This window comes from Hirundo rustica, chromosome 11 (assembly GCF_015227805.2).
Source record: "Hirundo rustica isolate bHirRus1 chromosome 11, bHirRus1.pri.v3, whole genome shotgun sequence".
Lineage (NCBI taxonomy): Eukaryota > Metazoa > Chordata > Aves > Passeriformes > Hirundinidae > Hirundo > Hirundo rustica.
In genome coordinates, this window is record NC_053460.1 from 20,842,044 (window position 1) to 20,868,795 (window position 26,752).

Sequence of the window (26,752 nt, forward strand, 5' to 3'; positions counted from 1 at the left end):
AAAGCAAAGTCTTTTGGAACCCCCAGTGAAGGTTTGAGAGACCACCAAGTTCTCAGAAAAGTACATGAGACAGCTGTTTCTTTTTCCCAAGGATTTAGTTACCACAGTGTTATAAAAAGGTTTTATGCCATCCTTGATGTGTCCTGCTACTTTTCACTAATATTTAATATAAAATGCAGTGCAGTCTCGTTCTTATCTGCACTCAGAAACCATGCTGTAATCAAGGAATTAAAGGCAAGGAGTCTCTATTTTTACAAGATGGTTATGAACTATAGAAAACTGTCACCCTTAAAAACCTGCTTTATTAAGTGTTGCCTGTTGCCTCATTCAATAAACAGCAAAAACTCACTATGTCAAAAACTAGCTACTAAAGCCTAACTAACACACCATTCTCACCCAGCAAGAAGTAACTTATGAATGAACAAAAGTGAAACAATTACGAATTATTAAGGTTATTTTTCTTGTTTGTTCCCATTAAACCATGTGGGAAATCCAGGATTTTTCAGCATTATTTATCTGTGAGGGTCTAATCAGCTTGCTTGCCCTCTGAAGAAACACTACTCATTCTACTAACAAAGTTAAAAGACCTACAAAGTGTCAGGAGTTAGTATGCACATGCATGATGAATATCAACCTCTGCCTCTCAACTTCCCAAAAAGAAAAACAAAAGCCTTACAACCCTTTGCAGATGTTTCATTGTGCTATGCTGTCATGTAGAAAGATCAGGGTTTAAAGTTTTATGATTCCAAGTGGAATAACAAAAGAAATACATTATATGCTGAGAATACCCACTCTTGATTTTGCATCAAAGAAGAATTTGAAACAGTCACAGCCTTGCCTTCCTACATGAACAAATGGCAATGATTACCAGCCCAAAATTACTAGATACAAAATTGGATAAGGAAGCACGTGGGAAGCGGATGAATATCTTTGCGTGAGTTACCTTTCAGTTACTTCTTCCACTTAAATGGACCAATATTAGTCCCTTAGATTTAAAATGAACTTTGGATTATAGCACTGCCAAGCTCAAGTAGAGATAAGAACATACAATATATGAAGAAACCTCATTCACTATGACTTTGAGGCATCTGACTGGTGGTTACTGCCAAAGTCTGAAGAGCATCTGCTCTCACTTTAGCAGTTTATATTCCGACTCTGGTGAATGGAAGCACAATCTCTGAAACAGCCTTTGGGGAACACTACTGAGTGGCTTGACAGAGCTCGTACTCAGAAAAGAGAGGAGGAGATTAATATTACAGAAAACTTAAAAGATTTAGCTTCTGAGAAAGGAGACAAGAGCAGTTTCCTAATACTGTACACACCACAAATCTCTCTTTCACTGAAACATTAAAAACCTGCCCTAAAACTGAAGTGATTAAATGTGAATAGACCTAAAGGTAGAAGATACCATGTTTAAGTCATATTCAGGCAAAAGAAAGAAGAAACAATGTATTTTATCTCATTGTCAACAGGCATAATGAAAACAGAAGAATGAGGACTCACATAATAGACTTTTCCTAATGTCCTCGAGAAGGTCACAGGCGCTTTGCTTAGTCCTGGTGTTGTCACAGCAACATATGGCAATACTGAGTCTTGTTGTGAACTTACAATGTCATTATTTTAAGTGCCCAGTAGCACAAATTACTAAATTTGTGTGTGGTCCTAAGCAAACAACAAATCTGGCCACACACCGTGAAAACCCAGCTTCTAAAACTTCAAAATCAGCTGAAGGAATTCTCTCCTCAAGAGCCACAGATCCCAGATAGTAGCCACTTCTGAACTCCACAGCCACTTTCAAAACTATAAAAGGCTTCATGTAAAACCAAAATAAAACCGCTCTGAAAGCGGCTGCAGGAGATCACTAGGAGTGGCCCTCTTCTGGATTCACTGCTTTTGAGAAGTAAATCCCTGCAGCTGCTTTTAAAATCTTTGAAAGTTTCATTTCAATTATCAAAGCTAATAAAGCTCCAAAAACAGCCATAGGGATTTGTTCCTCAGAGGAGCAAACCCCAAAAGGCAGCGATGAATAGTGTGATGGGTTCTGTGGCTCTTAAAGTATGTACAGATTCCTGTAAGTCCTGCACTTGTAATTGCAGCTCCATGTTGTGCAGCAATTGTTACAGCCAAACAGCTCATTAAGGCTTGTGTGGCAAATTCATTACTATTTCCCATTCTGTTTAACAGTTTTATGCCTGTTGCCTTTTCCTTTTCTTACACCTGTATCAACTATTATGTGAGCATCCCTCCCAACGTTTTCTCAGACACATCTCGTGAAGACCTTGCTGGCTGCAGTCTCAGGTGGTGCTAAGCCAGTCCCAAAAGGCAGGACGTGCTTTCCCAGCTGTCATCACATCCTCACAGCGAGCTGACTACAGCCTGCAAAGCCATGCCTTTCTCTGAAGGGGAACTTAAAACGGCATTTTGTAAAGTACAAGAGTGAAGGCTGACAATAAGTCAATGAAGAACTTGCCTGCAACTGCAATATAAAAAGGCCCCGGTTAATTCAATGAACATAAACACAAATAACATTTCAGAAGCAACCACAAGACTTAAAAAAAACCTAACTGTGCTGATTTGCAACAAGATTTTGGTCTTATCTTTAGAACTCTGAGAACTAGTTCCCTAAAAATTTGTGATGTAAGCGTAGGTCTGAAAGAGATACACTTTACACCCCTAAATAATTGGAGCTTAGTATCTTAAGACACTGATGGCACTGAAAACACTGCCAAAACTATGCTGAAGAATATACATTTAAGTACCAGAACACATAGTGTATATTAATAAAGTATATCATATAAAATACATTCTGTTTTATAGAAGCATATTTTCTAACCCTAAAACATCACTGATTTCGAACAACTATTCTACTGAAGTTTTTAACTTCCATTTTCAAATGGCAGAATAAATAAACATACCTTCTTTCTACCATAAATAACCACAGGTTTTTGAAAACAAGCCATTAAAAAAAATCACTATGAAGTTAAATAGATGCAGGTGTTAAGAACTGAATAACTGGTTTGTATGGGGAAAGAAAATCTTGACAGGAAACTTAAGCATTCTGTTAAATGTTATTCACAGGTATCCTCTGTGACCTGTACTACTTACTTTATCTCTCTGTTTCAATCTTCTCGTGTGTAAAACATGAAGGAGGATCGTAAGAAATAATTAATGTTTGCAAAGTGCTTTGAGATCCTTGGATATAAAACACATGTGGAAAACATGAAGTTTAAAAGTAGCAGCATGCTATTTTATTTCCAACTTGAAGTTACTTTTATCACAAAAACCTTGAAAGTTTAGAAATACAAAATTATGTAATCAAATGCTTAAAAAACCATCTTAAGTGCTAAGCATATTCTGTTCCTCAGAAGCTCATCACTCCGAAGGAAACACTCCCAGAAGGAAAGGATGTGCTTCTCACCCGTTTCAAGTATGCGTTTATGGAGAGGTACAGCAGCAAGGAAGGGTTCATCTTTACAGGACTGGATCTGGGTTCCAACCAAGTCAGAGTTGGTAGCCATAATTCGGGCACTTTCTTCATTAAGGTTAACGCCAGCCATAGAGGCAACATCATTGATGTCATCATCATCTCTACAATAAAAAAAAAAAGCCATATAAAACCAAATTTTGCATGTAATCTATTCCTTTTTTGCATCATCTACTTCTCCAGAAGTGATCATCACACCTAATGGGTGGGGCAATTGAGAAACAACCCCTCATGTCTCTATCTTCATAGAGTATCTTCAGAAACAGGTACATATTTTTCTGACCATATCAGGAAAACATCAGAAGCAGGACAATGTCTGGTAACAGAAGGTGTGACAGAGGTGCTTTCATCTGAGTGAAGTGATATCAGTGACACCAGGCTGATCAGGCAACTAAAGGCAATGATCACCACTAACAACTGAACATTGGGCTTTTCCCTTTATAAAGAAAACTAGGCATAAAATGGTAAAATAAATAACAGAAATTAAAAACAGAACTATGAATTTTTTATCCTGCACTGTTTCACAAGTTCCTACTAAAATGCAGATCAAAGCATTTTCAGCAACAGTCAGGGAAGATTCTTTGATCATGCTGAGCTCATAGGTAGGCCTGGCCCCCAAGTGTGGCTTGAGTATGTGCTGGTATTTTCTCTGCCAACATACAAGTATCAGTTGTGTCAACAAGCTTTAGGAAAATGAGCAGCATTTGAGAAGATGATAGCAACTCCCAGACCATTTTTTGCCCCGCAACATCCTTTTTAACAGCTTGAGAAAGTAATCCAAATTTGAGTTTCCATACTGGTATCTCCCAAGCATCTTTACCTCCTACCAGACTGAGGTATGACTCAGAGTTGTACAAACAGCCATCTGGATTTAGTACATTCTGTTTCACAGCTATTATTGACACAAACACTATTTCAACATATTCTAGAGTGATTACACAATCTTTGAGAATATTCTTTTCAGAAAATATATATATATACACACAGAGATAAGAACATTTAAGTCCAGACTCCTATTAAGGTATAAGGTAAACAAGCAGAATTTAACCTTTTAATTTAAAAGGTTTTTTAAAAATTGTTACATACATGACATCCCATGCACCCCAAAGTACTTTATCACTTGTAACAAGCTTAATGCCCACAGTAAAAACCAATACTGCAAGTAAGGTCTGAGAATAAAAGGAGAGAAATCCAGAAATCCATCATCTAGGTCCTCCCTCTCATCCCATGCTTTTCTGTTATCTGCACCACAGCAGCCAATTTTGGTGGAAGATTATTCTGGTTTGATAGACACTGGTTTGGTTTTCTCTTGTGGGAAGAAGTCAAGAAGGGAGTTTTATTTGTGTAAATCTGCAGAAATGTACTGAACACTCAAGGCAGAAAATTGAGTATTTGACAGAGCTTTTCAGAAAAATTCTACGCAAATGAGCTTCTATTCATTTCCAGGAGTGTTAAGCACTTGATTTTTTTGTCTTACAACAAAATTCCCAAGAACAGCGATGCAACATCATAGAATGGTTTTGGAGGAAAGAAACTTAAAAGGTCATCCAGTGTCACCCCAGCCATGGCAGGGACACCTTCCACAGTCCCAGGCTGCTCCAAGCCCCAGTGTCCAACCTGGCCTTGGGCACTGCCAGGGATCCAGGGACAGCCACAGCTGCTCTGGGCACCCTGTGCCAGGGCCTCAGTACCCTCACAGGGAACAGTTTCTTCCTAATATCCAAATTAAACCTATTCCCTTTTAGTTTGGAACCATTCCCCCTTGTCCTGCCATTCCACACCCTTGCAAATTGTCTCTCCCCTTCTCTATTGCAGGCTCCCTTCGGGTACTGGAAAGCCACAACTGGGTCACCCTGGAGCCTCCTGTCCTCCAGGCTGGAAAATCCCAGTTCTGTCAGCCTTTCTTCCCAGGGGAGGTGCTCCATGCCTCTAATCCTGGCACTTTGACAGCTGACACGATGTGGACACGCTGCTCGCAGAGGGACCCTGGGCTGCAATGAGGAATTGGCTCCGTGCCCACACCAAGCCCACCCGCACTGGCCCCAACACCAGCTGAAATATTCAGTGACCAACTCAAACGTTTGTAATTCTACAAATGAAAAGCCACAGGTAAAGCTGAAAGGAACTAAGATTTTGTCAGGTTAAAATCTGCATGCTTGAAATAGAATGAGAATCACCCAGGACTCACAAGGCCCAAATCCAGCAGGCCTCGAAACATGGGAAAACCAAAATCCTATCAAGGAGTATCAGCTCCCATCTCCTTCAAGCAATCATCCATTAAAAAAAAAAAAAAAAAAAAAAATCAAGACCACAGTCTTGAGTTCCAGAACATATCTTCTAAGAGAAGTTTATACTTCTCTCTCCTTTTATTTCACAGCTGAAGAAACTACTGTCGATCTTTTACCTTCCTTCTGCTTAGCAGTTCAGATATTCCAATTTTTTGTTCAGTGTACAGATCTGTGACCACATTATAAATAAATATTTTCTGAAATAAAACCAGATAAGTATTTCGGACACAAATCAGATTTCAATGAAATCACAGAAACCAATGCAAGAGCACTTACAAAGACCATCACTGCAACTCCTGGACAGAATCATTTTCTTCCATCTTACACTTGCAAGCTACAATCTGCAAATACATCCTTTTTTTTTTTTTTTCACTATTACATGGAAGACAACTAAGAAATATATTAATCACAGCTGGGACTACATTTTTTTCTGATAGAAAGAACTGTATCCATATATTCTTCCTCACTTCAAGGAACCTCATAATGAAAAATGTTTGGATACTGATACATACATTTATACATAAAAGAGAGTTGCTTCTCTTGATGAACGAGTTCCTATGAAAGTGAACTTTTAAGCCCAGAAAAGTGAGTTTTCAGAAGTCATTCTGTGGAACAAAGATGCCATCCAGTGGTCATCAAAACTGATGATTACTGTCTATCTTTCCTTTTTCATCAGAGCACAGTATTTAACAAACTCATATTTCTTGACATATATTACTACACCGGTCCCAAATCTAATGTTTTTAGAATGAATATTTCTGGGTTTTACTGAATTAAGTTCTGAGTCTCAGAGAATAAATCTAACATTCCAACACACTTGGTATTTTTAAGACACCGTGAGTTCTCAAACTCCCTCCAAACACAAACCATAACTTAAATAATCCAAGAGTCCAATTCTTCCTCCTATATTCAACCTCTTGTAACAATTTTCCCTTTCCTTTTCATTAACACTCATGCAATTACAAAAAGAAAAAAAATCTTATCTGAAAATAAGCAAGAAAACCCAAAGTATTTGCACAGTTACCTGTGAAAGGTTTCAAAGATTTTGTGTAAACTAAGACAAGCCATTATAAAAACCCAGTGGCATTTTCTTTATGAACAAACCTTAGCTGCATGATTGCACAGTTTTTCTTTCTCATGCACTTTGTCAGATTTAAGCTACTGCTGTCCCAAACTGCAATACTGAACTGCTCCCAAAGAAGCCAGAAGAAGGCACAAAGCAATTGAGACAACATTATACTACTGACTCCCTCTCTCTTCCAAGGGAAATTGTATGTCAGGAAAAAGTCCCTACATCCCCCAGATTCCACGGATCACACAATCAGAGATTAACAACAATACATGGCATATAAATGGTGACTTCAAATTACTGGAACAGCCACTACTGTATTGTATTTTACAATGGCATTTTCTGACTTTTATGTTATAATTCAAAATGTCTCCCTAATACTGCTTTGCCACACAATTCATTCTCTATGTGAAATCTTCTCCCCGATAAGCAGAAGGGCTGACAAAACAGACCACATTTATGGTCAGCATTTTTCTTTATTTTGAAATATAGGGAAAAAACATAATCCCCTTATAGCTTGAAATAATCATTTGGAAAAACAAAAACTTCAAGGGCAAGGTTTTGTCACATACCATTTTGAGATGAAAACTTTGAAGTTATTCATTTAACATCCACATTAGCTTTCTACTACTTCAAGGGTAAGCTGCCTCGCTTACGTTGTAAAACTTTCATTTTAAAAAAAAGGAAATAAAATACTAGACAAGAGCTCTTTATGGGTATGCAAGGGAGGTCTGAAAACAAATTTTTCATTTCCACATGGAGTCTACCTCAAAATGCAGCCAGACAGCAGAATAAAACACAGATACTAAGATCAGTGTCAAAGGATCTCAGAGACTGCACTCTGAAAACAAGTCCCATCCCACCAGCTGTAAAACCTGACACTGCCAGGCCATTCCAGGTTCCACAGAACGAGCTCTGAAAACAGGAGAAAGTACTAGATAAATAGAGTAATTTCCAGAAAACCGCTAAGCCTTACAGAATCATACACACTGGCTGTACAAAACCTGACGCTGCCAGGTTCCAGGAGGTCAGCTGTAACTTGGAAACCCCACTTCAGAAAAGGAAAGGTTTCTGGGAAAAGGAAGGAGCGCCTGGCACCCTAGGGCAAACGAAACACAGCATCATCCCACACGGCTTGGAAGAGGTGGGATATCACAGGGGGACAAACAGCCACCTCCATCCTTGGAGAAACGCAGAGCACACTCGGAGCAGGCCCCCAGCCAAGCGGGAAGCTGGAGCTTCCAGCTGAAATGATCCCGTCTCAGCATCAGGAACAAACGTTTCCACCAGCTCCCTTTAATCCCCCAGCTCGGGCAGGAATCACTGGAGAGCCTGCTGTCTCACCACACCAGGAGGAGCTGGTGGCAGCGGGAGCTCTGGGGGGACCAGACGAGGTGAGGAGCAGCAGTGAGGTCCCTGGCACACTGCAGCGGGATTTCTGCTTCTCTTGGCTGCACAAACCTCAAGCTGGCTGTGACGGCACAAACCCAGGCCGAGACCTCTGCTTGCAAAATAGACAGAAAAAATACTCAAAATGAAATTCAAATTTCCGTCCTTAGGTATTGACAGAGTTGGAAAGTCAACTAACTGGGAACTGAGATTGTATGTAGTTCTCTCTGAAAATTACTGCAACAATAAATTTAGTACCAAGAAGGTGACCTAAAATTTCACAAGCACAGCTTCACGTTGCAGAACTCTTGGGTTGAGAACTCTGCATCACAGAACAGCTACTGTAACAAACAGTGAACTCATGTGAGCAGTCTTACAGTTCATTAATAAATGCTAACCTTAAAGGCATAGCTGAAATTTGCAAAATTCTTAATTGCCAGATCTTTTATGTAATTCCATCTTGTATCTCCTACAGTACAGAAGAGAGGGGGAAAAAAAAAGAAAACAAGTTCAAATTTCTGTTTCTAGTGACCAACACTTCACTCACAAAAGTGAAAAGCTCAAATAAATTATTTTACAGAAAGCAGAATGCAAAATAATGAAACAAATATGCAATAATAAAACACTAAGGGCAAAATAAATTTATACATAACACAACTATTTTTCAAAATTCTTGCTTTGCTTTAGATGCCAGTTTGCCTTCTGGCTAAAAACACATTCTTCACACACGCTGGGAATGCTGAGGAAAACTAGTCAGCTTTCAGAGGATTAATACAGATTTCCAGCTCTGTGCCTTTAGGCTTAATAGTCAGACATCTATTTGTCCTCAGGAGAGGTTAGGGGTTGAAATGCAAATATGCAAACAACTGCATTCTTTGTTAAGGTATCAGAAAAAAGCTTGATCTTTGCTGCTGCTTTATAAAACCTTGCAATTTTATGGACTTATTTAAATGCAGCTTTGTGTCTTACGATTTTGAAGGAGAAAACAATGTAAGGAAACAAACACATTAATTCTGACTAAAATTTGTTCTCTAGAGGAAAAATGACATACACCCTTGACAGCTTATTTACCAAACTCACTAAAGATTTATTGATTTATCAATCAGTGCCTTGAGCATTTGCTTCTCCCCAAGGGAAAATTAACAATTCCAGCTAACCTAATATATTCTATGTATAAACTAAGTGAATGCGAGAATCAATCCTGGCACAGTTTACAACATCTAGTTAAAAAAATGCTGTCCCTTTTGGTGTATGTAAAATTGAAAGCTATACTAACGAAGAATAAATGCTCACGTTGCTTACAAACATAAAAAATACTTATTAAGACAGTACAATTGAACCCAACAGACATTTTAATTCATTTAAATACTCAGTGGGAGGCAAAAGCATTGGAAAATAAAAAATTGAATGATTTTGCTTCCAGATTAATACTAAGTACTACCACTATTAGTTACAATTCTGACATGCCTCAAAGCAGAGATATTTCAAAGAGCTACAAATTCTCTTTTACTCCACCTGCAAAAGCATAAGCCTGAATATTAATTAGCGGTTTGATTATGTCAGAGCAACATAAGAATCCCAGAAGATGAAAATTAAAATCTAGGAATATTTCGTCATTCAATAAAGAAAGAAAATATTTTAACGCAACTAAAACGTACACAACTAAAATGGTGTTAGCAAAGAAAATGCAGTAAACATAAAATTTGCCTTTCACTACACGAAGGAAAAATATCCCAAATATATGTGAATAAAAGTCTGGAGTGTAACGAAGTGGCAGAGCAGCTCAGCGCATCACTGCTACTGTGTTGAAGCTGTGCGGCACCTGATTCCTCCAGGGGCCCACGAAGCACCCAGCCTCTGCGAGCCAAGGAAGCACAGGAAGCTCAAATCCAGCAAATCCCTTTAAAACCAGGACCAAGAACCTCGCAGGCTCAGGGATCCCCTCCCAGGCCCCTGGGACTGGCCCTGGCCGAGGAGGGGCTGCTCCAGAGCCCTGTCCTCACCACCAGCACCTTCCCAGCAAGGCACATTCCACAGGAGCACCAGAATCCAATGCCTAACACCAACCACAGACAGACTCCTTTCAATCCTCCTGCACATAACTCCATTCAGCAGAAGTTTTATTAAAATCCACAGAATTCACGGTTTTGTTAAACATTAAAATGTGCACTTCAGAGAAAAATCCTCAAGATTTGTCACGATCCCCTCCCTTTTTTAAAAATAGAATTAAGTATGAAAATTGCCATCCAATCCCAGGGAAAAAAAAGACAGGAATTATTGTAAAAGACTGCCCTCTGGTGTTACACCAATTCTAAATTCTGTTTTATACTTCAACTCCCCCCACAACCACCCCGCTGCATTTTTTATTATTATTTTTTTCTTTTTTTACCTGAAAGAACCACCTCCAGGGTCATTCAGCTTGTTTTTCTGATTTGCAGAGACCTGAACACCAAAGCCCCCAGGACTTTTACTGGCTTGTATTGTTGGTGCCTTCCCTACTGTGCCTGAAAAACACCAAGCAATGTTATTATGAGCTGTCTTAGACAATTTACATCAAAGAACCTTCTGTCCAGGAACTAAATTTAACTGTCTGTAAATTGCAAACAAAGGAAGTTATTGTTTTTAAAGACTACGTGCTGAAGAAGAACAATTTAAAATACAAAATTCATATCAACATTACAGTTTGTTCAATATTTACAGAACAGTGAGGATTCCAAAACTGAAAACCATTGGCCATAAATAGCTATAAGATTTATAATGTCTGTAAGTATGTTTGCAATTGCCAGTAAACCACTTTTCTGGATAATCTGTACAGAATAAAGAAAGTGAATTTGAAATGTTCTTAATACAAATACTTAAAAGTCAGAGTTACTCGGGGTATTAGCTATGCCTTTTACATTTTCTATATAGTAATTTTTCTTTATTGCAGTGGAAAACGTATTTCAGAGTCGAAAGCACTGCATGTATTTTAAAATGTTTTGCATTGCATACAAAAGAAAAAACACTATGCCAAATTTGACACGCACCCCCAATAAAGGTTGTCTTTTGCTTACTCATCTTGAAAACAATGACTCAAAAATAATTCATGTGTGTATCTACATTTTACAAGTCTTGAAGTACAAGTAAAACAGGGCTTTCCAAATAAGCTGAAGTGTGGTGGACATTCAGTCAATCAAAGAGATCTAAATTCCTCTCTGACATGAAACTTTTGGAGTAAGCCCTCCTTGAGTGCCTAACACATTTTCTGGGGTTACATTTCGGGTTTCCTTCAACCCCACCTGCGTTTTGGCATGTAAAAACAACTCATGTCTACTTGATTTAAAAGATCTCGCCTCCCTGTTGTTTATCACTCCATTTTATTGAGCATTACAGACGTAGTGTTTGAGCCTTGGAGAAGGACGTGAAGGTTGTTCCTGCACCCCAGTGACCCAGTTGCACAAAAACGGCATGGGAAGAACCTCTGAAGAGTTACAATAGTTTTCTTCCATGAACAGTAAAATCCTGAAACACAACTATCCTAATAAATCCTTTTAAGAACATTTCTTGGCTAATACAAAGCTGCTAGCTTTGACTGAGTCTTGCATTACTTTTTTTTTTTATTTTGAAGTCTTCATCAACTCCAACATATGATCATAAAGAGAAACTTGATATTATATATATACTTATTTTTTAGTTGATATTATATATACTTAATTTGATAGTGTTTGTTGAGTTCTCCATCTGTACAAATAAACTGTAATGTGGACTCCCAACATTAGCAAACACAAAACCAGATTTAGGACTTCAGGCTCAAGCCTGGGGAATAAAAATATTTTGTCATCATAATATTCAAGGTCCATGAGATGTCACAGAGAGCTTTAGTTCATGGACCAGGCAATTCATTTATCTATTTCAGATGAACTAATGGAAAGGTTTTCTACTAAGTGAACTGGAAGGAAAGAAAGAAATAATACAGTGATAAAAATTAGCAGACTTCTGCTTTGTACAATTAAGATCTAGAAGATCAAAAAATGTGTTAACCTTGAAAATTACCGCCATGGCAAACTTAAAGTAACGACAGCACTCCTCTGGAATTATTAGAATCAATATCAATGCTTTGCTTTCTATAGATGATAACTTTTGATTGAAAGGCACCCCCAAAACATGTACACCCATATGCATATGGAAGAATTAAGTCTCACATTCATCCCAAGTATATCTAATTCTATTCAATGGATTGGGCAAAGTCAGTGAAAGATTTGGGATGACACTTGAGTTTTCTGGTTTAAATAAATCACAACGGTGCATGACTAAGGGTTAGACATAAAATATGCCTAAAACGCCCATTTTTATTATGGGCAGAGCGTATTTTGAAAATTAAAATCACCTGTGGGCCTAGATATTTCATGGGATTGGTAATGACATACAGAGTCTTTCACCACTGCATCCCTGCTTCAAATTTTAATTAGCATGATCTAGAAAAATAAGCCCAAATTTAGGAGCTTATAAATTCCTAGCTGTATTTCTGCACTGGTTAAATAGCTGCAATAAATACTCTAGTTAATTATTTTATTATTTGGCTCAATTCCTCCATCTATGAGATAGAATCTACCTAATTATTATACTAGTAAGTGTGTTTTGATAAAGGAGTACAAATTTTTCATGCAGTAGCAATGGCGTTACTTTCACTGCCGGGGAAGTAATTTTATTTATATGGAAGTCCTTAAAGCCTGCCAGTTTTATCTAAACTACTGTTTTAAGAAGCATTACAGTCTGTTCACACAGATGTACTGACGATACATTACACTTGGAGATTCACTCCTGTCAGGGAGGAAAATGCAGCACTTTGTGGAGGTCAGCTCACTTCTGAGGTTACTATCCTTAACAAGTCACACTCCACAAAACTATGCTACTGTAATTTTTACTCAGATGATGTCCTGTTCCCTCCTTCTGCAGGAATACCTAGGTCAGTATAAAATACCTTTACACTGGTGTTTACAGTAAAAGGTTTTAGCAATATATCACAATGATGCACTCTTGACAGTGCTGCCACTACACAGGCAGACTGCTCCCTAGACATGGGCTGCAGGATGAATGGTTTTATACTGGGATGTTTTCTAAATGTTTATTCTTGTTTGTTTTGTCTGTGTAATTAAACAATATACTGGAGGGCTTAACCAAACCTGTAAATTGGAACAAGCTCACCAGAAAGTAGGATCTTGCATAAATCAGCTTTTACGAAACCATCTACCATAAGCCAAACTGCCAGTTGAGTTGCATTGCACTGGCTGATCAAGGGCTATCAAGAACAAACTCATACTCCCAACCTGCTGTTTAAAAGACAGATGCCAGTATCATGCAAATTCTCAGCACACTGTTGACATTCACAACTTGGAGACGGAACAAGCAAAGAAATGAAATCTGCCTTCACTCTCAACCACATTAGTCAGAAGTGAAGGCTCATGCTATAAGATGCATGGACATGTTACATACTCAAGACATGAGTATCAGTGCTATCAAACAAACACATTTTATGGCAAGTAACTGTATTTCATCCTAACTTGGAAAACAGCCTACAGGATTACAGCAACAGCTTGGTCTCTGTGTCCATTCAACCTTTGGATTCCCCTAGGAGAGCAGAGCAAGTAAAGCATCAACTGCTATTAAACATTTTTGTTGTTTTTTTTTCCCCAAGGAGAAGAGAAACGACCAAGCAATGAAGTCAAGTAGGGAGCAATAGCTTTTATGTGCATTTAAACTAGTTGGATTCCTGGTTCAGTACCTGAAGATGACAAACTCTGTATTCCATTACAAACCCTTAATCATGTAAATGCCCACATCTAACAAGATACTCTCACATGTATTCAGGAAAAATAATAGCCTAAGAGGCTCAGTGGTAGAAAGAAACAAATGGGTATTTATTAGGAAGCAAGGAGGCTTCGAGAATCCTCTTAGAAAGTGGGAAGTATCAGCCAGACATGGACCCACCTGTGCACAGACAGATGAGGAAGCTGTGCACAAACCACATGCCATGGCTAATCATGGCATGGCAGGTTGCTTTAGCCAGTCTCTGACCTCGCCAAAAAGTAAACATACTGACAGGAGTCAAAGAAAACCAATGTGAGGCTTGAGAAATTTCTCTAGGGCTCCCACCTTGACCTCTGTAGCTGCAGAGGTGGGGACTACCATGTTCTGCTTCAGGAGTATGAATCTGAAGTAGGATGATTAAATTGAGGCATCCACTAGGTTTCAGGAAAATGCAGAATTTCTTTCTTGGCCCAGAGGTACAGTTTAGGACGGTGAGAGCCAAGTTCCTGACCTGGTTTAGAACTTCCCATGAAAAACTGCTAAGTAAGGAGCTAAAGATGTGAGAGTTTAGTACTGAGGTTGTTTCAAAACATTTCACTGTATTGATCCGAAACACCTTGAAACTGCGTATGAAAACATGCATTCTTCAGCCAGCATGAGGTAAAAATAAACGTCAACAATGTTGCCAATGTCAACACTGTACTTTTTTCATGCTACTCGTTTGTAATTACAACAAAATTCATACAAAGGTAACAATCTCACTAAAACATTTAAACCCATACCTTGTGGTCTAATGGTCTGAGTTATTACCACTGGCATCCTAATCTGGGTAGTCTGGCAAGCAGGGGTTCGTTTCACAGTTTGAGCAGATGTTGACTGGATAATCTGCTATTATTAAAGAAAAGTATACTTATATTATACTCTTTATACACAAACACACACAACGTAAATACACTAATACCTGTAATTACCAAGATAAGCACGTGGATCTCTACAAGCACAACCAGCTGGTGACAAAAGTCATAATCATGTAATGCATGTGGTTGTGTGTGTGTGTATATACATAGTTTGCCATTATGTTTTAAAAAAAATTAAATAATATGTGACACAGATGTCATACCTCACAACCTTCGCTAAAAATATATTTCAATTTTGTATGGTTAATAGTAAAATTCAGGCTTTTGTCTTCAGAAATTTTACTAGGAAGAAAAGCAGCTTTGTAGAAGAAAATGTTGCAATAATTGTAGTGGTATCCACCTACAAACATTAGGCCTTGCACTAAATATCTACGCTTTTTAAAGAAAACATACTAAAAATAAATTCTAAAATATTATGGATTTCAAAGTCAGATATATACAAGAAAGCAAATCAAGTTTGGGGGTGATCATACACTATGAATCTTTAAAATGCTAATTTGATATTCTCAAGGTTTCACTTCCTACTAATTCAGGTTCGGAAGCCCTTTCCCAAAACTAAACCTGGGTTAGAAACTTAAAATTTGACCCACAAACAAATCAAATCAAATCGAAAACACGTGCAAGGGTCATGTTTAACCAACAGCAAAATGTACATTGATACGATCAGGGACGAGGCAGGCACAGACGTAACCAACACAAGATTCAGAAAGATGTGTGGATGCTGCAGAGCTGTAAAAAACCCCATAAATAAACTTTGAAAATAAAACACTGGCAAATAGCTATTTGAGTAAGATTCCAGCCACAACTCAGGCATGACAACTTCAGAAGCCACGTGCTCCTCATGGTCACAGCGGAGTTCCTCCCTCTGTGTGAGCCCAAGCCTCCCACCCTGGGATGCAGCATTCCCTCCTGGAGGGCAGCCCCACACTGCACCTCCACAGAACCACTCCCACAAAGAGTATCTAAAACCATTTCACCCAGCTGGACAATAACTGGCCAAAGCTCTGACTGCAAAGCAACCTATGGAGAAAAGGAAAGGAGAAACAGCATCTGCAAAAGAGACATGAAAGTAGAGGATGAGCAATGCAGAAACCGTTCCAGTAGCAGGAAGCAGGGTTCCAAAACTGAAATGGAGACAGGTGAAAACTACAAACAAGAAAAGAGTAATGAGGGATCTGTGATGTATTCTGGAGAAAAAACAAATAGGGCCATTCTGAAGTTACAAAACTGCATTTTGTACATCCTAAAATACAGAGTTGGAAAGTTACAATAAACCTGTGGACGTAGAAGTATTAGCAATAACCACCTTGCAGAAAGAGAAAAGGGAAAAAAGATTAAAGATTTGGCTTAAACTATGGTCACTGAAGGAAAATGGAGCATTTGTACTAAGCACAGAAATGGAGCAAACATATAAATCTACTTGGTCAAGACAGCAAGTGAATAGTCACACTTAGAAGGGAAAGAATAAAGCAGCTACCGTGCTTAAAAACAGGAAAGAAACAGAGTTGATCATTGAAAATAACAGAAAAAAGTTGAATTCAACTGCATTTTGATGCACAGGAAACATGAACAAGAGGGGTTTTGGTAAAAAGACAGAATAGTCCATGTTAAGAAAACATACATTGGTATGAAAAAGGAGAATGTTGCCACTTTTACAATAATTTATTGGATCAGTTTTCAGAGAATAGTGAAGAAAAGCTGCTGAACCTTAATGAGCCAGAAGCCAGGCCATAAAGGAGATGTGTGGGACCTCTGGACAGAATTACTATCTAGTATTACAGTGATCTTCTGCAATTACATTTTTTTTTTCTTTCTGCAAGGCAACTCCAGTTCAGAGCCAAGTTCTGCTCCCCTTGATTAATATTTTCATGTGAATACCCTACAAAATCACCCACTAACACCATTAAAGACAGGACAATATTTAACCATTTAAGATGACATAAATAGCAAAGTTTTCTTTACTATCCAATACATTCCAAAAGCTATCTTTTGGCAAGTACTGTACTAGGACTTCAATGTATGTACAAATGCTGAAAGTCTAGAAAATTACTGTGAAACAAACTTTTCCAAGGGGTAGAGACCAAAATCATCATCTTAAACTCCATACAGAAACCAATCAGCAACAGGAACATACTCTCTCAAAAGAACAATTGCACCAGAGCTCAGAGTAGCATCTTACACTAAATCCCCATTTCTATACTGGAGTTTTAAGAAATGTTTCAACACAGATGCAACCTTCAGATCTGGAATTCATTAAGGAATTAACATTGGCAATTTGTTTCTGAAGCAACTTCTTTGCAGGCAAACTAGAGACAGAAAAAACCAATGAATCAGAGAATTGTGCATTAAAATTTATAACTAAGCCACACCTCATCAATTAAGATAATTCAAACTGTTCTAATCTTCTTGCCTGTTTTTCCAACATCATAAACGTTACTAAGAAGTCCTTAGCTTGATCTGAGAGTCGTAGACAATGAACAAGTGTACCAGCAAGCTGGTCTGGGAGATGATTAACTTAAATTATACCATATTTCTCAAGGACTAAAAACACGCACAACAAGTGCACCCCACGTCACGTTATCTATCCACATTCTGAATCAAAGCTGAATGCCACTGATCAGTTCACAAGCACTGACCCAGACTGAGCGAGCAGATACAGGAGTTTGAGGACACTGAGGTTATCAGGGACATTACTCCAGCCTTCAGAGAAGGGGAGATCTTGGTGCTGCTGCAACCACCTTTGGAAGAAGACAAGAGTCAGACTCCCTCAGATGTGCAGAGCAGAAGGACTTAACACAAAAGGCACAAGCTGCAATATAGGAGATTCCAATGTAATGTAAGGAAAAAAAAAATTACCATGCGGGTGGGCAAGCTCTGAAAGGGTTGCCCTGAGAGGCTGTGCAATTTCTTCTTGAAGACACTCAAAACAGGACTGGTCACATGGGAGACATCCCAATGTGTAAGAGGAGGCTGCACAAGACACCTCCAGGAGTCCTTTCCAGCCTTTCACAACTGTGTCTATAAACACATCATCACAGATTTTATTGAAGTGCTGAGTCACAAAAGGCAAGAAGACAGAATACAGTCTTCAGAGCTTACAGAAACTGTTCATCATTCCATCTCCACTAAAAAGGGAAACATTTTAATTACGTGCATATTCATTACAGAACAACAAAGGCACAGAAAATAGTAAAGACAGAATGTGATTTAGTCATTGCCTGGATTTGACAGAGTTTGGAAAACAGCAAAATTACCAAACAAAACTATGATCAAGACAGTGTTGAGGCAGCAAGTACTGCCATATACTGGTTATTCCTCTTCCATTTATCTGTCTAAAGTTGAAGAATCATGTCCCAGGCTGCTGCACGTTGGAGCTCTTCAAGGAACACAATAAAGCAGCAAAGTCATGGCGTTGCTTCTCCAAGTGCAATGTGTGAACAGCTACCTACATTCTTCTTCTATAAAATAACATTTTTCTGCAAAGTAAGATGTACATTTCTCACAATAGAAAGTATTCTCCCTCTCTTTTTATTTCATCTTCACACTTCTCCCCTTGTCACCTTTCTCCATAACTCACACTCTCTTTGATTCACCATTTGTCTGCTCTGCCAGGCCGGTTCCTCCTCTCACCTCCTGAACACTGCAGATACCACTCTGCCCTTTGCTAAAGGACTGTATTTTCACAGGTGAAAAAAGGGATGGTTAAACAAAGGTGCTTCCATAAGGCAGCAAGCTGATGAAGACAAAAAAGGATATATGACAATCACACTGCTGATAACCAGAATAACAAAGAGGTCACAGCTGGAATATTCTTTTTTTTTTTCTTAAGGGTTTTCTTCAAAAAGCGTAGATTTGGTAACTCTGTGAGAATGAAGTAATGGTTCTCTCTAGGCCCAATCTCAAGCCAAAAGGTGATGATCATTCCATGACACCATCTACTGTGTAAGTTATTATAGGACAGAGGACAAATTACAGACACGAACACAGACCAATAACCAACAAAACCAACAAATACAGACTGAGAAAGAATCCAGCCAAAGCACATCAAACATGCAGAAAGAGAACAGGAGTTATCAGTCTTTCTCATGCCTGCACAAGAGAGACAAAATGAAATAAGAGCCACTACCTAGAAACCATTGAAAGGAAAATTCCTTTAGGACGTAAGATTAGAACTCATTGCTAATGTTTCTGAGGACAAGGATTTTGCAAATCTCCTGGACCAGGGCAGATGCACACGGTTCCAACCTTTACTTGCCTCCCTTTTACTTGACGAGGGCTGCAAAACCAGCCTGGCTCAATTCGCCCTTTGCAAAAAAAGCATCTGATCCAAAAGCTTAAACCTATCAAGTACTACAATAAAGACAAATACACAGTAAACAAGAGCTTCTACAAAGAGTGAAAAACAAAAATACATTTGAAAAATATATCCTTTACCAAGCATTTTTTTCTCTCCATTAAGTTAAAGAAATATTGTGGAAGGAAGAAACAAAACATGCGTAAACATATAAAATTCGGAATGGCTGTGGTCTGATATGACATTTATCTTCACTCATGAGTAAACACTTGCTAACTCACTTGTGGCTATGCCACTTGTGATTTATCAGTCTACTCACTCCTGAAGATAAATGTCATATCAAACCTCAGCTATCATGTAATCTGGCAGCATTAACTTACAATGTTCATGCTTTTATAGGCCTAGAATTCATATTTACCATTGCTTACCATACTGCAGTAGGAGCTACAGTTTTTCAATGGTGCCACAAAGTCTGCATAAGCAATGATTTTTCCTCCCAAATTAAAACAAAAAGACTATTTAAAAACTCAGCACATGAATTTTAATATTAATATGACAACAATATTATTCCATTGAGGATAGGTTTCCAACAAAAAAATGAAGAAAAATAAAACAGAAGCCACAAGATCACTTGTTCCACCTGCCTCTCAATTATACAATTCTTCCTACAATGGCCAAATGGTCTACTTTTAAGTGTTTTCAGTTATGGCTTTTTCATCACTGTCTTTTGGAGCCTGATCTACCATCTAATATTCTCTCTTACTTTAAGGATATTTTGCCTTATATCCTATCTAAATCCTGTTTCATTTAATTATATCCTGTAATTCCTATTTATACCATTTTGGTGTGTTCCAAATAATGGATTCTCCCTTTCATTCTCCCTTATAATCACTGTTTACCATGTTATGTGTGTTCAGTTCTCTTTAGCTTTTCTTTTAATCTTTGCTTTCAAGCCTGGCTTTTACTTACTGGTTTGCAAGCAGCAATCAGTGACAATATTCTCCTTGTATTAAGGTACAGCCCACAAAATTCTGAAAATAAAGTCCACGATAAGAACTCAGAAAACCACTAGGCTGTGTTTCAAATAGGCATACAAGCACAGGCTTTGTTCCTGTTAATGGATCCCAGATACCTACTGTTCAACAGCCATTTTTATTTAAGTGTGACTGCACACCAAATTTCACGTCAGTGGCTGTATCTTTATTAGTTAATTAATAGAAAATACTCCTTTTATCCAAACAGCCATCTATTGCTCTTCCATTTCTAAGCTGCCTTGCAGACAAGACAAAAGGAAAATTATTTCCTAAAATTTCACTAAAATGTGTACAAATTACATTCATTCATGAACAGAAAAGCAATGCCAGAAAAGCTTCAGTGGAGATGAGATTTAAAAAGCCAAGCGGAACATCCTCACATAACGTAATTCTTATTCTGCTGCTGTATCTTGTTTCCAAATTCCATTGCTCCATCTCAACTCTGAGACTCTAACCACTGTGACAGTGCAGGGAAAGTGTCAGTAAATGTTTGAGCACATCCTGTTCTAATGTGACTTAGAATGTGGCAGAGCCTACCCTCTGCACGGCGTGTCCAATTAGCGCAGCAGTAACGGTGCAGATATATTTCCATACATCCCTCCTAATCCTAGACCTCCATGAATCTTGATACAGCTTTGTATATAATTAAATTAGCTTCAATTAAGATGGATCGCTGATTTTCTTATTGGGCTTTTTATCACTGGAGTTTAATACCTGGCTTTAACCTCCTCATGATGCACTCAGTGCCAACACAACACAGAGTGTCCACTACCCATCAATAACCTCACCACGTGTCATAAAGAACACCTCTCTTATTCAGACAAATTTTACCTGCTGCGACACCCAAAACGAGACAGGCAACGTCTGCATATATGAGGCAACACAGAGCACATGGACTCTAAGAATGGCAATTTAGATAAACTTTGAACATTGCACTTAGAACAATAAAAAATTGATTGCTGGCTTATCTCATTAGTGTCTCATCAATAAAATGTTAGCCTAAGATTGTTCCCCTTTTCTTTATGTAGAAGTAGCACTACCTAGCTTTATAAAGCACTGTTTTTCATAGTTTGGAACATGATTCCAGTACTTTACAAAACAGATGAAAAGTCTCCTGTTTCACTTCTGCTAACACTGTACATTTCAAAGCCTTTGTGCAAGCTAGGCTGCATGCTGACAGCGTACACAGGATTTCCATGTTGCAAGGTACCTCAACGCAATCCAAGAAACCACAGCTGACACCTCTGAGAAACAGAAAAGACAAAGGAAGGAACTGCTAACAGACCCTTCATGTTTTAAGGGAAACTGGACCACTGTAAACTGGCTGGTACGAAAATATCTATATTCTAAAACAAGCTTGTCCTTCTGCAGCTGGACAGTTTGCAAAGCCAGCTGGAACTCTCTCCAATGAGCTTCAGGCTTGGAAAACCTGGAGCTCAGCCAGTTCTTCCATCAGTGCTGGCTACCCCCAGGCAAGCCAGCTGCAATCTTCCTCTTCTGGACAAGTCCAAGGCAAGATGGCCAGCAGCTCTGTGCTCTGATTTCGGGGAGCACTGAGAGCTGTGACAGTGGGATCGCTGTCACTACAAAAACATCAATACTTATCACCAGTTACTGGGGTGATATGGAGCTGCTGCTGTATTGGCTGCTTGGCACCTGAGTTGATGGCTGCTGTGCTAAGAATTTTCAAGGCAGTAACTCTTGATGTCTGATGCTGCTTTTGTCTGTATAGAACAACTCTGAGGGTTATTAAGTGCCTGGTTAATGTAATGTTTGGTTCAATTAACTAACGACTGAAAAATTTAAAGGAACTATGAAAAGGCAGTTTCACGCAAAAGGAAATAAATGATGATTTTTAATGTCTTATAATACATAATATATTATATATATTTTTATATATTTTCCAGAAAAGGAATAGCATTGACCATAGTTTTTCTTTGCATAGTTCGTGACCTTTTGAAAATGTAGTGGTCATTTCATGTACCCAGTAAATGAAAATTCAGGCCTAGACCTGTGACCTCCTTACAGACAGAAAACCAACTTCTCTTGCTCATCAGATCCATGTCCATAATGCTACTTGAGCAGCTTTCAGCTCCTCCTATGACAGAGATATGTCAGAAAAGCTCTTCATGTTGTTAATCTCTACTCAGGTTAACATCACAATTGCTTGCTTAGAGAATCCATTGACATAAGACAGGCAGAACGTGCCTCTCAGAAATTTGGCTTTATCCCAATCAGAAAATACTCCACCAGAACTAAAATCATAAGAGTAAGAATTCCTGTGGTCTTACCCATTTTTGTCCTTACATGAGTGTTTCTCAAAAGGCAGGGTGAAACCTGCCAAGTGGGCACAGGAGCACTTAAGGTGGGCTGCACAACATTGGAAAAAGCACGTTACAGGGCAGCAGGTTAGCCTTACACTGTGGAATGAGAGAAGGCCACACTTACTGGCCATGGACATTTCCACCTGTAAGCAATCTGTCAGCTGCAGGCAGAAATTTGCTTAACCTGGGACAGGGAGTCGTTTTTCCACCCTCTGCCTGTAATTATCACCAGTTTCTGCTCCTCTGCCTAGAAGAGCCAAAGCTATTGTCCATTCAGCCATGAAACATGGACAAATCAAAGAGATGTCACAAAAAGTGTGAGGAACACTTTTCTAATTAATGCAACAATCCAGACAGAGTGGGGAGAAGCCATCTCAGAAAAAGAAAGAATGGACTTGCATTGAAGCAGCTGAGCTAAGGTGAAAAACACCCAACTGTCTTGTGCGCATTACAACTGCCGGAGTCACAAATCTTACCATTCGAGATGTTCTTACACAGTAAAACTATGCTCACTAAAGGATTATTAAATTATATTCATTTTATTTTAAAGTTAATAATTTAATCACTACCAGAGTGTTTGTAAGGTTCCAGATACACCTCGGGTATTTTCAGACTGTGCACTGCTACTTTTAAATTAAAGCAAAAGAAATATTATCTCTCCACACACCTTACAAATCATTTATATGCTTTATAGAGCCTATAAACTCGAGGACAGATCACTGTAAGCTTTTACATTATCACATTTGCATTTCTCAGCCTTGATAATATAAACTTTTACCAACTTGATACATGTTCTGGAATCTCCCTCTGATTTTCTAACCTAAGTGAAGTACTTTACTCACACATACACAGAAACCACAGACAAGGAAACTCTCACAAAGGGTACTGATGCCTGTATGAACCCAAGGCCCTGTAAGAATCCTTAACACTTTTTAGTTCCAAGTGCAAACACACACACAAGATCCTGTGTAACAGCAGGATAAAGCCACCACGCTCTCAGTGACTACCTGGCTGTACAGCTGCCTTACTGACAGTGCCTTTGAAATCAATGAATCTAAGCACTTAATACTCCACTATGCACAAGATACACTTCAGTGAGCAACAGAGAATGGCATTATTACTAAACAAAACATCCTGGTATAGCACAGTTATTCTTCCACAAGATTTTATAACTGTGAGCAGAAGCGTTTAAAATGAGAGAGTTAATTTTAATTTTAAAGCAAAGCAGCATACCTAATGACATACTCAATATTATACTCCTGCCTGTAAATCTTGGAAAGCTTTCTATTCCACATTTCTAATTCCCTCATGTTCCACTGTGCTCATACAAAAACCGCTCTGTTGCAGACAAAAAGACCAAGAGTGCACTTCCTTCAATTTATGACAGCAATCTTATCTGAAGTAATGACTGAGCATACATGAGAAATGACAGAAAATGAGGTACTACCACATGTCACAGAATATGATACAAACAACAAAGGATTTTCCCAAACAAGCCACAGTGAAAGCGACACTGAAAACTGCTATTCAGTTCATGAAGAAATCCTCTTTTATACTACAGTACCTACCAGTTGAGAACTTTGATTTGACTGTACCACCTTAACCTGAGGAGGCTGCACTGTATTTGATACAGAGACTGTGCAAATGTTGTTTGGCTGCCTTATTCCTATCGTCTGCGTCGTGACAACGGAGGAAATGCTTCCCGAGGCAGATTGAGGTATCACTTGTGAGAGCTTGGTCTGTTGGAGCGACTGCTGAGACGGCTGTCCTTGCAAAACCAAATGCTGACTATTCAGTAAAGATTGTCTCAGTGCAGGTAGACTTTTCTAAAAACAGAAGAAAGTTTATGAAATATCAAACTTGGCAGACTGACAAAAAGCATTTTGAAATTTGCTGGAAATGTAATTAAAAGAATGCATCTTTATTTCCAATTTTACTAACTGCCTGTTCATCAAACAGAACTAAGATTGAATATATTTTGTAAGAGACAGTTTAGTTTTTAATAAGCTTACAATTTGGATTTAGCAACCCTGTAGATTTTCACATGCCCTTAATTCCACTGTAGCAGAAAAAAACAACACTCTTCTTCTCAAGACTTTCTAGAACTTGTAGCTCAGGTCTTTGGAAGGGCAAGAAATGGAAGTAGAAAAGGTAGAACCATCGAACAACCCTACTCCCAGCAAGCTGCATCAATTTAATGCTCCTAACACACCTCTAGTACCTAGAACCAGATGATTCCACTCTTGGTGCCCTACAGAAGTAGCTGTTTATTGTGTTATTTCTCAAGTAATGTATTGTGAGTGGATTAGAAAAGTGTACTTTTGTAAGCTCCATGTTCATACCATTTCAGGGAAAACGTACTCCTGAAAGGTTTTACTGTACCTCCATGAACAAACTTCTTACTTTTCAAGTGGCAGAAGTGCTCTTTTGAAGTGCTCCCTCAGGCAGCTGTAGAATGCAACACTGCTTAGCCCGAGCTACAGCTCCTTCTAAACTTCTACTATTGATTTAAAAACTTAATGCCTGTTGCCCAGAAAGGACTTCAAAGAAAGGAAATAAATCAAAACTTATAATGATGCTAGAAGTAACTGCAGTGAAAGCCACAAACAAGAGTTAATGATAACTTGAAAAAACAGCAGCAGAAGTTCTGAAGAAAAGTTGCAGGGAAAGAGAGAGAAAATCTGCTTTAAACAGAGAAGTTTTGAGCTAGACCAAAAATACTTTAAAATCATATCTGTGGTTTTGTTGGGACTTAAACATGCTTTTTATGTTTGTATATAATCCTGCATATGGAAGTTATTGTAGCTAATTTACAGAACCAATTAAAAGTTAAATTTATCCCCACATATACTAACTTAGGACCCCACAATAAATCTATTTGGTATCACATAAGAAATTCTACTGTTGATTAGTTCCAGATTAGAAGCAGAATCATCTAATCTAACACTTCATCCAGCTCAGTTTTTCATAATCATTTTTACATGTGGATCAAAAGTTATCAATGACCCAAGCACAGATTAGGAAAACGATATGGAAACAGCTTCTTAAATTACTTGAAGCAGTCTGTAAAAATAACTTGGGACTCTTTGATATGTGAATGTTTTTCTTCTTGACAAAAAATTACCTATTACTACAGAAAAGTGTATTTATTCTAAAAGTAAAGGATCACTACAGAATAGCCAATGGATGGTTTCCAAACTAGGGAGTAACTGCCTCTTTTTTTTTTTTTAATTCAATTACTGCAACGTTCTACATCAGGTTACTCGAGCTGTGAACTCCAGATCAACTCTGGATGACAAATACATTTTTGTAAAACTCAGCCAAGGCCCAAAATACACGAGGTCTCCCTTCTGTGGGAACTGCCTCTTTCTCACCACTGTGCCAGGCTTTGGAGCAGCACCTGCCTGGCCTGACACAGGTGGAGCCTGCACAGGACCTCCAGCCAGGAAGGTCTTGGCACAAATGGGCAGCATTTAGAAGTAAAGGAAAGTGTAGCCTTGCTCTGGACCAGTGAAGATAATGCTATTTAAAAAGGATATTCTAAGACTTGATGTAATGAAATTTTGCACTGAAATAAATTTTTCCAAACAATATTCACATTACCTTAAGGAAAGGTACAAGATATGGCTGAGGAGATGATTTGAGTTCTGTTTGAAGGCGGCCTGTAAACTCTTCTGGATCAATCTTTGCATCCTTCAGGGTGAAGAAAAAAAGGGCATCAACATCTCAGTTCAGTTGTTTGGTTGCCTCTTTCCCAGCTACTACATACACTCATCTCTCTAGCTAAATAAGCTGCCGTACCAAAACCTTTCAGAGCTGAACTCCCTTAATTCCTCTCTAAGATCCTTCTGCCAAGCACTAATTCAAACATGCAACATGCCACTCAAAATTCAGAGAATTCCCTTGCGGATGCACAATTTAAGACAAAATGAAGCCCTAGAAACACTCAAGTCTCTTTTGGGACTCCACTCTCCTGCTATTTACATAGCTATTTCTTTTTTTAAAATTAAAAGAAAACAACAACAACAGATTGTTGACATAACCTTACATAAACTTTGTCAGCCTTTGTAACAATTCCAAAACCAATTCTGATGCTACAATTAACTTGTAGAATCCATATAAATAAAACTATAGATGTGAAGCATGGCCATACATAAAAAGCATGC

General features: G+C 38.5%; 1 protein-coding gene across 1 annotated transcript in view; it reads right to left on the reverse strand.

Moving 5' to 3' along the window:
* LOC120757649 (transcription initiation factor TFIID subunit 4-like) overlaps positions 1-26,752 on the reverse strand; it is a 150,061-nt gene that overhangs the window by 101,552 nt on the left and 21,757 nt on the right. The window contains exons 6-10 of the mRNA XM_040075154.1: positions 26,190-26,279; positions 24,155-24,412; positions 14,800-14,905; positions 10,620-10,734; positions 3,419-3,588 (exon numbers count right to left, since the gene is read on the reverse strand). Coding sequence (XP_039931088.1) covers positions 3,419-3,588; positions 10,620-10,734; positions 14,800-14,905; positions 24,155-24,412; positions 26,190-26,279 — 739 coding nt within the window. The remainder of the gene's footprint in view (positions 1-3,418; positions 3,589-10,619; positions 10,735-14,799; positions 14,906-24,154; positions 24,413-26,189; positions 26,280-26,752) is intronic.